The sequence below is a fragment of the Callithrix jacchus genome, chromosome 5 (genome assembly GCF_049354715.1).
Source record: "Callithrix jacchus isolate 240 chromosome 5, calJac240_pri, whole genome shotgun sequence".
Lineage (NCBI taxonomy): Eukaryota > Metazoa > Chordata > Mammalia > Primates > Cebidae > Callithrix > Callithrix jacchus.
In genome coordinates this window covers 88,920,260-88,932,724 of record NC_133506.1, presented here as the reverse complement: position 1 = coordinate 88,932,724, position 12,465 = coordinate 88,920,260, and the positions used below count along the sequence as shown (strand labels likewise).

The 12,465-nt window shown below is 43.0% G+C and overlaps 1 protein-coding gene across 7 annotated transcripts in view; it reads right to left on the bottom strand.

Annotated features, from left to right (window-relative positions):
• Positions 1–12,465, bottom strand: part of MAP3K3 (mitogen-activated protein kinase kinase kinase 3) — a 91,498-nt gene that overhangs the window by 45,248 nt on the left and 33,785 nt on the right. For all 7 annotated transcript variants that reach the window (XM_078373505.1, XM_035300415.3, XM_035300419.3 and 4 more), the window contains one exon: positions 6,097–6,137. In XM_078373505.1, coding sequence (XP_078229631.1) covers positions 6,097–6,137 — 41 coding nt within the window. The remainder of the gene's footprint in view (positions 1–6,096; positions 6,138–12,465) is intronic.

The following is a 12,465-nucleotide window of genomic DNA, read 5'->3' as shown; positions in this document are numbered from 1 at the left end:
TTCTCTGTTTTCTTTCACTCGGTTTGCCTCGTCCCTATTGTTTCCTTTTTCCTCTTCTCTACCTTTACCTTTTCACCCTCTGAGCATCTATCAGGTTTGACAATGGTACTCATAACTATTGCTCATTACCAACCATTAATCTACCACTTCAGCTTAGACTCTTCTGCCAATGACAGAAGAGGCCACTAGAAACTATGTTCCAACAAATGAGAACATACATACACATGGAGAGGGAACAATACACCCTGGGGATGTTGGGGCTTGAGGAGGGAGAGCATCAGGAAGAATAGCTAATGCGTGCTAGGCTTAATATGTAGGTGGTGGATTGATCAGTGCAGTAAACCACCATCGCACACGTTTACCTATATAACAAACCTGCACATCCTACACATGTACCGCAAAACTTAAAAGTTGAAAGAAAAAATTATTTAGGAAATAAACTAGAAAACGTGAGACTGGAAACATAGAAATAAGCTAGAAAACATAAGCTAGAAACATAGCAGTCCTGAAAATATGGCCTCAACTCCTAAGGGACTCAACTCCAGGACTTGAAAAGTCTTTTCCATTGTTCATCTTTGAGATGCCGTAAGAATCTCAACACTGATTTTCCTCAGAATTAAGATTTTCTACTACAGAATCATAGGAATTCCCCCTTGAGTTGGTGATATGCCTGATCAGTTTTCTTAACCAGTGACATATCTGGACATGTAAGTGGTACTGACATTGAAGCTTTTCTGGAGAGACTCATTAGGTCAGTTCAAAGAACAATTTCTGTAAATACAAGGTAGAGACTAGGAGCTCAAGATCAGCCTGGGCAACAGAGTGAGACCTCTTGTCTACTAAAGATTTTTTTTAAAATTAGCCAGGTATGGTAGTACATGCCTGTAGTCCCAGCTACTTTGGAAGCTGAGGTGGGAGGATCACTTGAGCCCAGAAGGTCAAGGCTATAGTGAGCTGTGATCGAGCCACTGAACTTCAGCCTAGGTGACAGAATGAGACCCTGTCTCAAAAAATATATATACATATACATATTGTATATGTATATATATTTTCTTTTTTTGAGGCTCCTAGCCTCAAGCGATCCTCCTATCTTGGCCTCCCAAAGTGCTGGGATTACAGGTGTGAGCCATCATGCCTGGTCCCCAAGATTTTTTTAAATCCTGTATTTGTATGAGTTTCTTTATGAAAAAAAGAAAAAAAGTATACATATATACATAGACATACACATACTCACATACACACACACATATATATATGGAGTAGAGAAGGTCTTCCTAAGCATAACATAAAATACAGAAGACAAGAAGACACGCTAGGCAAGATAGCTCACACCTGTAATCCCAGCACTTTGGGAGGTGGAGGCGGGTGATCACCTGAGGTCAGGAGTTCAAGACCAGCCTGGCCAATATGGCAAAACCCCATCTCTACTAAAAATTAAAAATTAGCTGGGCATGGTGGCACATGTCTATAATCCCAGCTACTTGGGAGGCTGTGGCAGGAGAATCACTTGAACCCAGAGGTTGCAGTGAGCTGAGATCATACCACTGCAACCTGGGTCTTGCCTGGGTGACAGAGCAAGACTCCATTTCAATAAATAAACAAACAAACAAACTTCAGCCAGGCGCAGTGGCTCATGCCTGTAATCCCAGCACTTTGGGAGGCTAAGGTGGACGAATTATGAGGTCAAGAGATTGATATCATCCTGGCCAATACGGTAAAACCCCAACTCTACTAAAAAAATACAAAAATTAGCCAGGCATGGTGGCATGTGCCTGTAGTCCCAGCTACTTGGGAAGCTGAGGCAGGAGAATTGCTTGAACCCAGGAGGTGGAGGTTGCAGTGGGCCGAGATTCCGCCACTGCACTCCAGCCTGGCCCCTGGCGACAGAGCGAGACTCTATCTCAAAAAATAAAATAAAAATAAATAAACTTCTGATGGCAAATGAACCATCAGCAAACTTAAATAACAAACCTGGAGAAAATACTTGTAAAAAGTCAATACAAAAAATCTAACAGAAAAGGCAAAAGATTAGACAATTCACGGGAGAATTTTAAGTGGCAAATGAAACACATGAAAAGATGCTCAATGTAACTGGATAAATGAAAATTAAAACAACCTTCATCACTTTGTACACCTAGGCAAGATAAAATCAGACTACCGTGTGTTGGAGCAGGCAGTATTCAGTCATGGGCCTGCACAGTTCTTGTCTTTTTCCACGTTGAGAGGAAGAAGTGTGTGGTTCTTTCTCATCTTCCTTGCTCCCCCAGAGTGGGAAGTGGTGTATCCAGAGGAAGAAGCAATAAGTCATAAGAGAGAGGGATCTAAGCCATTGAGTTTTAATAAAATCTGACCAGATAATTTATTTAATGTTTTTCTGTGTCAGGTTGGCTTAAGTCAGTGAGAAGCAAAAAAGCCTTCATCATCCAGAAATGCACCTGCACTATTCAATATGGCAGCCATTAGCCACATGTGGCTATTTAAAATTAAATTAAATTGAAAATTAGTTCCTTGCAGGTACAGTGGGCCACACCTGTAATCCCAGAACTCTGGGAGGCAGATCGCTTGAGCCCAGGAGTTTGAAACCAGCCTGGGCAACATGGCAAAATCCTGTCTCTACAAAAATTACGTGGGTGTGGCAGTGTGCCTGTTGTCCCAGGCACTTGGGAGGCTGAGGCAGAAGGATTGCTTGAGCCTAGGAGGGCACTGTACTCCAGCCTGGGCAACAGAGACCCTGTCTTTTTTTTTTTGAGACAGTCTTACTCTGCTGCCTAGGCTGGAGTGCAATGGCATGATCTTGGCTAACTGCAACCTCCGCCTCCCAAGTTCAAGCGATGTTCCTGCCTCAGCCTCCTGAGTAGCTGGGACTACAGGTGTGTGCCACCACACCCAGCTAATTTTTGTATTTTTAGTAGAGCTGAGGTGTTGCCATGTTGGCCAGGCTGGTCTCAAACTCCTGACCTCAGGTAATCTGCCCACTTTAGCCTCCCAGAGTGCTGGGATTACAGGTGTGAGCCACTGTACCTGGCCCAGAGACCCTGTCCTAAAAAAAAATGGTCTCTCCTCTGTCTCACCAACTACATTTGAAATGCTCACTAGCCACATGTACAGTAGCCATATGTGTACTGGACAGCACAAATATAGAACATTTCCATTATAGGAGAAAGTTCTATTAGGCAACATTGATAGACGATTACTATAAACTGCAATCTATCCTTCACGCAAAGCCTAACATCTCAAGAAGATACTTCCTTCATGTTTTTTCATTTGTCCACCACCTTTCATTTTTGGAAATTATACTACTAACCAAGTTAGTTTCATCTCCACTAGGAAATCCATTCAGACTGTAACTCTTACTTTTTTTTCTTCCAAATCAACTGTCCCAAGCAGTTGTTAGGTGCTCTCTAAATGGATTTTCTAGATGAGTGTTTTCGGAAGCCTTTTGAGAGGATAGCATTCTATTAATTCCCAATAGCAAATCATATCCCTCCTTCTTCAGGGCCTCAGCAACAGTTCAAAAGGGATCAGCCTTTCTGGATAAAATACCAGAAGTCCACTCAGATGTCCCTAGCACACTATTGAAAAACGATCATGATCAGAGACACATTCTTCTGCATGTGGCCTGGTAATGAGCCGTTCCAAACCCACAAAAGCAACATGAAAGTCTGATCAGAGGCCAGGACTTCCAGATTAGGTAAGATCTAAGCTGCTGCCATACTACAGGCATTTTTAGGCCAGTGCTTCAAAGAGAGGTCTAACACCTGTGAAACCATCCCCATCAGTGTGTCATTAATGTTTCCAGAGAGAAGGAGATCTTAATCTACAATCTTTCTCCCTAGCTATCCTGGGGCCAAGAGGGAGAAAACAGTCAGGGTCTGGTTGCATATTCTCAAAGTAAAGGGAAAATCAGCCCACCAGAATGAATACCTGTCATGGATAAGTGGGAAAAGTCAGGACTTCTTTCCTCTTTCCTGTGAATTCTAATTCTATAAGGGCCAACATTTAGATAAATACTATCCATATTCCTGGTAAAGAGTTAAAAATGCCTCCAATGATATCTCTACAAAATCCTGACATGAAATACACGAAACTAGAGCTGTCTGGCATGGAGTACTAACTCTATAGGCTTCCCTGCACCAACTTTATATAAAGTCCTCAATTCCACATATAGTGCACAAACACTGAAAGGTCATGGCTCCTGAAAACACCTCCATAAAAAGAGAATGAACCATTTTCAAAACTTTGATAGCAATGTTCAGCAGCTCAAGGCTTCAGAAGGCCATTCCTGCTTGACCACCTTAAATATTTGTGGTTTCAATCTGGCAGCTTCTCTGAAACCAAACACATACACTTTCTCAGTGTAAGCCTGCTCACTGTAACTGCATACCACTTTGGGAACAGGGAATTCAGGAGACCCTAACTGCATAATTGGGCTCTTACACAATTGAGCTTTTGATTGAAAAGTCTGTTGCTCTGAGTTTGGCCATCCCTTTAAAACTCAGGTTGGAAAGTATAAAAATATCAACAATGAAGTGATAATTTAACTTCTCTGCTAATGGCAGGACACAGGATGAACAGCTGGGGACAGAGCTCAGACCTTCATCCCTCCAGGCCTGGAACTCACATGTGAGCAGAAGGACCCTGGCTCTGCAGACCACACTTTCCACAATGTTTCCACTGGGCTGCCACTCACACCTTGTAGGCTTGTGACAGTGTATTTTAAAGGGAGAATAGTAGCCATAGGTATCCTCTGGAGCCAGCTGCAAAGTGGGCTGAAAGGCACCAGCTGCAGCGAACTACCAGAATCAAGAATGTTTGGAGGTACTAAGGTCCTGCAGTGAGATCTTATCCTAATGGGTATGCTCTTCACCTGTCCAAATGCTCAAAGCAAAGGAAAGGTGGGGCAGGGGATATATCAATGGGAGAGAAAGGCAAGGAGTGGAAAGGGCACAGTTATGTGTACATGTGCTGCACATGCGCAAACATGCAAGGTCCCAAATATCCCATGGGACTACTATTCTGGGACCAGAGTTCTATATGACCAGAGTTCTATATGCTTTCTGAATGTTTTCCTTAACTAACTTGAGAAATTAAGGACAGTCACATTTTTTTTCTACTAAGAACTTCTACCTTGGCTTCCCACAAAAATAACAATAACTAAAATACTGACAATGGAGAAAAGGACAGAAAAGTTTTCTCTCTTTTTTTTTTTTGAGACGTAGTTTCACTCTTGTTACCCAGGCTGGAGTGCAATGGCACGATCTCGGCTCACCGCAACCTCCGCCTCCTAGGTTCAAGCAATTCTCCTGCCTCAGCCTCCTGAGTAGCTGGGACTACAGGCGCGCCCCACCATGCCCAGCTAATTTTTTTGTATTTTTAGTAGAGACAGGGTTTCACCTTGTTGACCAGGATGGTCTCGATCTCTTGACCTTGTGATCCACTCACCTCGGCCTCCCAAAATGCTGGGATTACAGGCGTGAGGCACCGTGCCCGGCCTCAGAAAAGTTTTCTAACATTACTTTCACTTCCCTAATGAGGCAAGATTCAGAACACAGACCAAAAAACTCCCTCTTTCTACATCCTCAAAGGAGCTAAAATCTTTTACAACTGATGGACTTGGTGTAGCTTCCCATGACCTAGGGACATCATGAAGGAACTTCTAATTCACCAACCTGACCCTTGATGTGGACAAAGCTAGGACTACTATTCTGGGAATAGAAATGCCACCATATTACAGGAGAATCCTGCCCTCCCTCTAATGCCCACAGGTGACACAGTGTCAGTGTCTGAAAGCCATGACTCTGAGTAGAGCTGGAGTCCTCACTTCTAACAAAATGTCAGACCTCACAGTAGCAGAATAGAGCAGAATAGGAAAACATCAGCAGGTGAAATGGCTTCCAATGCGAAGATAGAAACAAGGTCAATTAGCAGGCCAAGTTAAGGGTGAAACTTTCTTCCCTTTATGCCCAATCCACCCCATTACCCAGCCAGTGGCCCCACAGGTAGGGATAAGGACAGGGGAATGACTTCCATGAACTCAATGCTATCTGAGAACTCTGGCATACATGAACACATCCACTGATCAGAAGGCAGACTTACCGCCTCTCCCCGTTGTGCTCAAACTTGATTCTGACGTCACTCTGCCAAAAGGAATGATAGACAGGTTAGAGGATTCTCTGGAATGTGTCACTCCTGCCATTCCCAGGTAAGCCTTAGGCAGTCCGTTAGTGACATTAGGCAAACATCCCTGATGGCTCCTGGTCCAGCTTCTCTTCCCAGATGGGCATGGGCATTCCTTTCCAGTGAGTTAAGACTTCCAGTTCTAACATTAGGGGCAACAACGCTCTTAGGATAAAATCCCTAGATGGCTGCTGTTTCTAGCTTCATACACACCCTATTTCTACAATTGGCTCTGGAAATTTCTCCCACTCTATCACCTCCTGACCAGAATACCTTTCCTTCTTGGCTGATGTGACTGAAGACAAAAAGAAATTTTGCTGCTGATGCTTTCTAGCTATATGATTACAGGCAAGTTACTTATCCTCTACGAGTCTTAGTTTTTCCATCTGTAGAGTAAGGCTAAACATCCCTTGCAGAGGTCTTATGACAACTAAATGTAAGCAAAATACCTGACACATAGTAGACATGCAACATTTGGTTTTTGCTGCTGCTGCCGTTGGTACCACTATCATTGATTTCCCATGACCCTCCCAAGGCTACCCCACTGGAAGTACAGTAGGACCCTGAACGGATTACCTTATACACTGTCCCCAGCCTTTTCCAAAATGACCACCATGAGAGGCTGTAAATTGCAGGAGAGCAGAGAATCAGGTCTATGATGTTTCTGTATTCCCAGTGCCAAACATAGGAAATGGGGTATAATATTTGCGCTTAATAATATTTAAGTGGTTGAATGAATTGAAGAACAGAAGTATAAATGTAAGAAATAAGAGGAAGTGGAAGTGTTAAAATGACAAAGAACAAATTAAGGAAGAAGAGATATTGCAAGAGGGCAAACAACTTGAGGGGGTTTTTAAAAATGACAGGGAAAGGAGAAAGATATTACAGAAGAACAGGTATAGAGGAAAAGAAAGGTAAAATGGGCAGGAAACCAGCGAATAATAGAGATGAAGGAGAGAATGAAGTCACAGTCAATGGATAATTATACTGAGGAAGACAAACTAATAGGCTGTGACAGGCTGGGCACAGTGGCTCACACCTATAATCCCAGCACTATAGGAGCTCCAGGCAGGAGAATCACTAGGTCACAAGTTTGAGACCAGCCTGGCCAACATGGTGAAACCCCATCTCTACTAAAAATACAAAAATTAGCCAGGCATGGTGGCACATGCCTGTAATCCCAGCTACTCAGGAGGATGAGGCAGGAGAATTACTTGAACCTGGGAGGCAGAGGTTGCAGTGAGCCAAGATCATGCCATTGCACTCCAGCTCTGGGCAATAAAGCAAGACTCTGTCTCAGAAGAAAAAAAAATAGGCTGTGGCTTGGAAAAAAGAGGACTTAAGAGTATCTGAAGATAAGGAGCACATAGCAAAGAAGATGACAGAAAAGGGAGTGAGTTTGAAAGGTAGGATGGGTCCCAAAAGGACTCCCTTCCCTTTTCCCAAGACATTAGGGGACTACATTTCTATTCCAGTTCAATGAATTACAAGAGTGGTTCTAATTTACGCTGTAAATATTATTAAGGACCCCAAAGAGCTTTTGCTTATGTGGATTATATCTATTAATATTTATCATATTCAAAATTAAAACTGAGAAAATTTACTTTATTCATTTAAAATGGCAAATAAAGGCCAGGCACAGTGGCTCACCTCTGTAATCCCAGCACTTTGGGAGGCCGAGGCGGGTGGATCATGAGGTCAAAAGATCGAGACCATCCTGATCAACATGGTGAAACCCCGTCTCTACTAAAAATACAAAAACTTAGCTGGGCACGGTGGCACGTGCCTGTAATCCCAGCTACTCAGGAGGCAACCCAGGAGGTGGAGGTTGTGATGAGCCGAGATCGCGCCATTGCACTCCAGCCTGGGCAACAAGAGCGAAACTCCGTCTCAAAATAATAATAATAATAATAATAGCTAATGTTTACTGAGCGTTTACCATGTACCAAGGCGTGTTTGCATATATTAATTAAACTGATCCTCACAACAAGTACCATTATTATCCCTATTTTACAGAAAAAAATCTGAGTTACAATGAGATTAAGTAAATTACCCCGAGGTCAGGTCATATCGCTTATAAAGGAAGAGGTAGGCTTTGAACCATGGAAGCCTGACTCTTAACTACGAGGCTATGCTACTACTTAAGTGTCACACAGGTATTGAGAGCAGTTTTTCATTATCTTATTTTTCTCTTTCCCCTGAAATTCTAAGCAGTTACTATGACAAGAGCCCTCCAAAGTAGAGCTGCCATGCTCTGACGTGCAGTCTCCAGCTTCCCACGCTATTTCCTCAACTGGCTCTGCAGTATCCCAAGTGCTCTGTGAAATTTGTAGTCTTGTCTGTCCCTACAGTTGGGTTACATATCCTTTTACCTGCTCCTGCCTACAACCCAGGATACCTTGCTATAGCTCTATTATTTAATTAATAAATTTTATTTTCAGAAGTTTTGGGTTTACAGAAAAACTGAGCATATAGAGCAGAGTTCTGAAATATCCCTCTCCACGTTGTACACAGTTTCCCTATTATTATTATTGTTATTACTGAGATAGCGTCTTATTCCTGCCACCCAGGCTGGTGTGCAGGTGTGTGATCATGGCTCACTGCAGCCTCGACTTCCTGGGCACAGATCATTCTCCCACCTCAACCTCCCACATAGCTGGGACTACAGACAAGCACATGTCACCACACTGGGCTAATTTGTAACTTTTTGTAGAGATGGGGTCTTGCCATGTTGCTCAGGCTAGCCTCAAACTCCTGGGCCCAAGCAATCTGTCCACCTTGGCCTCCCAAAGTGCTGGGATTACAGGTATGAGCCACTGCATCCATCCAGTTTCCCCTATTACTAATATCTTACATTAGTATGGTACATTTCTTTTTATAACAATTAATTAACCAATATTGATAAATCAACTGACGTCCATAGTTTATTCACTTATTTCCTCGGGTTTTTATTCTTTTTTTTTTTTGTCTAATTTTTTTTTTTTTCATTTTTAAAAGTTTTCGGCCAGGTATGGTGGCTCATGCTTCTAATCTCAACACTTTGGGAAGTCGAGGCAGGAGGATTGCTTGAGCCCAGGCAATGAGATTTTGAGATCAATCTGGGCAACATAGCAAGATGCCATCTCTACAAAAAATACAAAAATTAGCCAGTTGTGGTGGCACATGCCTGTAGTCTCAGCTACTTAGGAGGCTGAGGGAGGAGGACTGCTTGAGCCCAGGCAGGTTGAGGCTGTAGTCATCCATGATTACATGACTGCACTCCAGCCTGGGTGACAGAGCAAGGATTCTGTCTCAAAAATAAATAAATAAAATTTAAATTGAGGTTAAAAAAAAAAAAACACAATTATGTTTAAGCTCTCCTTAAACTGGGGTTTTTTTGGTTTTTTTTTTTTTGAGACGGAGTTTCACTCGTTACCCAGGCTGGAGTGCAATGGCGCGATCTCGGCTCATCACAACCTCCGCCTCCTGGGATCAGGCCAATTCTCCTGCCTCAGCCTCCTGAGTAGCTGGGATTACAGGCATGCGCCACCATGCCCAGCTAATTTTTTGTATTTTTAGTAGAGACAGGGTTTCGCCATGTTGACCAGGATGGTCTCGATCTCTTGACCTCGTGATCCACCTGCCTCAGCCTCCCAAAGTGCTGGGATTACAGGTGTGAGCCACCACGCCCGGCTAAACTGGGGTATTATATGTATTTTTCTAATTTTATTTTTTTTAGTTTTGGAGACAGAGTCTCGCTCTGTTGCCCAGGCTGGAGTGCAGTGGCACGATCTCAGCTCACTGCAGTCTCTGTCTCCTGGGTTCAAGTGATTCTCTTGCCTCAGTCTCCCAAGAAGTTTGGATTAGAGGCATACACCACCACACCCAGCTAATTTTTATACTTCTAGTAGAGACGAGGTTTCACCATGTTGGCCAGGTTGGTCTCGAACTCCTGACCTCAAGTGATCTGCCCAAACTGGCCTCCCGAAGTGCTGAGATTATAGGCGTGAGTCACCACGTCCAGCCCTAGGACAACATTTTACTTAGATATACTAATGAAGGAACCTTCTCAGTCCCTTTATGGAACTGAAGAAACTAAATTTATTTTATAACAGGCCATAACTTGAGCACTGCTTTACATGAATTTATTCAGAAAAGGAATTAAACGTTTGTTCCAAACCAAAAATCACTACTACTACAAGACTAACCGAGCTGGTGATTAAAAAGCAGTGTAAACAAAGATGCTTCTTTGATGCCATGAGCCTTACCAGCTTCCATAAACCACATGAGATGCCCAAATCTCTGAGTTCCTAAATCAGGCTGACCATAATAACCCATAGATAAGGGAAGTTCAGATAAAGGTAACTTGATTCAATGCCTTCCAGCCAGCCATTCTCCTTGCCCTCGCTGAGGCATTTCACACTGGTGGCCAACTCTATTTCCAACTTCTGTGACTTCTATGATTCTATCCCAGCACAGGGAACCTGCTACCACTCTGACCACTTCTGCTTCTTTGCTGGTTCCTCTTGTTTACGTTCTCTCCCACCCCTCCCCAAACACGTGACTATTCCTTGACCTTGTCACTTTTGACTTCTGGCTTTCTCCCCCTCTGCTGACAACTTCTCCTCAGTGGGCCTCTAACAGAAGATTCCCCAATCTCTATGCCTAGACCCAATCTCTGAAGCAAGTCTCATCTGCTTGCCACGTATCTGAGGCCAATATGTAGTTGTTAAGAACGTAGCAATGAAGTGCAACTGCCTCCTTCAAATCTTGGCTCTACAATTTTCTGGCTGTGTAACCTTGAACTCAGATTGGTACAAAAGTAATTGCAGTCTTTGCCATTAAAAGTAATGGCACTGCAGCCACATACTTAACCTATGACTTAGTTTCCTCATCTGTAAAGTGAGAATGATAGTATCCATCTCATGGAGTTATCAAAAGAAATTATAATACATGTCCATTATCCTTTAGCCAAAATTCTTTGGGCCAAAAGTATTTCAGAAAGCATGTTTTGGATTTAGAGAGGTAGTATGGTACATGTTCTGTAAATCACACAATGACTCCCCAGGGAGTGGAGAGGGGGTGGTGTCTGAGACAGTACTACTATGGTAGAGGCAGAATGCTCAAGTATTTCCTGTACCTTTTAACAGCTAGTTTGGGGGTTTTGTGCCTAGTTCTGACCAAGACTTGGGAACAGAATCAAGTTTTACACTCTCTTCCCTGGCAGGAACATGTCCTAGGACAGAGGAATCTCCCTCAACACAGGTTGCTAAGTGACTGGGCAACACTGTTCTCCCCCTCCTTGTACTGGACATACTGTGTTAAGTTACTGAGATTTGGAGTCTATTTGATAATAGAGCACATGCTTTTTATCTAAGCTATCCTAACTTTTTCAATGAAAAGCACAAATATTCACAATAAATAGAATAAAGAAAGACTATAAATTGCCCCATGTCCATTCAAGAAAAGTTTGGTTGCCAAATGAGTCTGCTGCAAATCAAAAAATAAATAAATAAATAGAAACTAAAAAAACTAAAAACAGGCCTTTAGTTTATAGGACTGTTTGGATCTCAGAACTGCAGATAACAGATTACGGATCCGCAAAAATCAACATACACACCTCACACACTCTTAAGGTTTTTTTCCGCTGTAATCTCAAACTCAATCTAGCCATGTGTCTACATCAACTACTCTCCTCAACTAGTCTCCCTTCTCAACTATTACTTTCTTTTTAGAGATACGGTCTTGCTATGTTGCCCAGGCTGGAGTGCAGTAGCTATTTACAGGCACAATCATTGTGCGCTACAGATTTGAGCTCCTGGGTTCAAGCAATCCTCTTGCCTCAGCCTCCCAAGAAGCTGGGACTATAGGCGCATGTCACCATGCCTGGCTCAGTGTCACTGTTTCTAACATTGGTACTGCTGTGCTCTCAGCCACACAGGATCAAACCTCTGAGTAATGCTTGATTCTTTCCTTCTTTTCCTCCTCACAGCCAGGGAGCAAATTCCAACTCTCCTCTCAAAGGCCTCCGGTATGACCCTGCTTCCCATTCTCCCGGACATCACCTTCAGTGAGACCCCTTCCCCTTGCTCCCAGAGTCCGAAAGCCAACTTTATACATTTCAGTTCCCCATTTCCAGTTCACTCTGCATCCCTCTACAGTTTCAACCATCTCAATCACCTTTTTCACCATATTCCTTCTTTGTTCATAAGGTAATCAGTGATATCCATGATCTATGGAATAAAGTCTAAATTCTCTGCTATCACTCAAAGCCCTCTGGAATTTAGGTTCATTCAGTTTACCTGATCA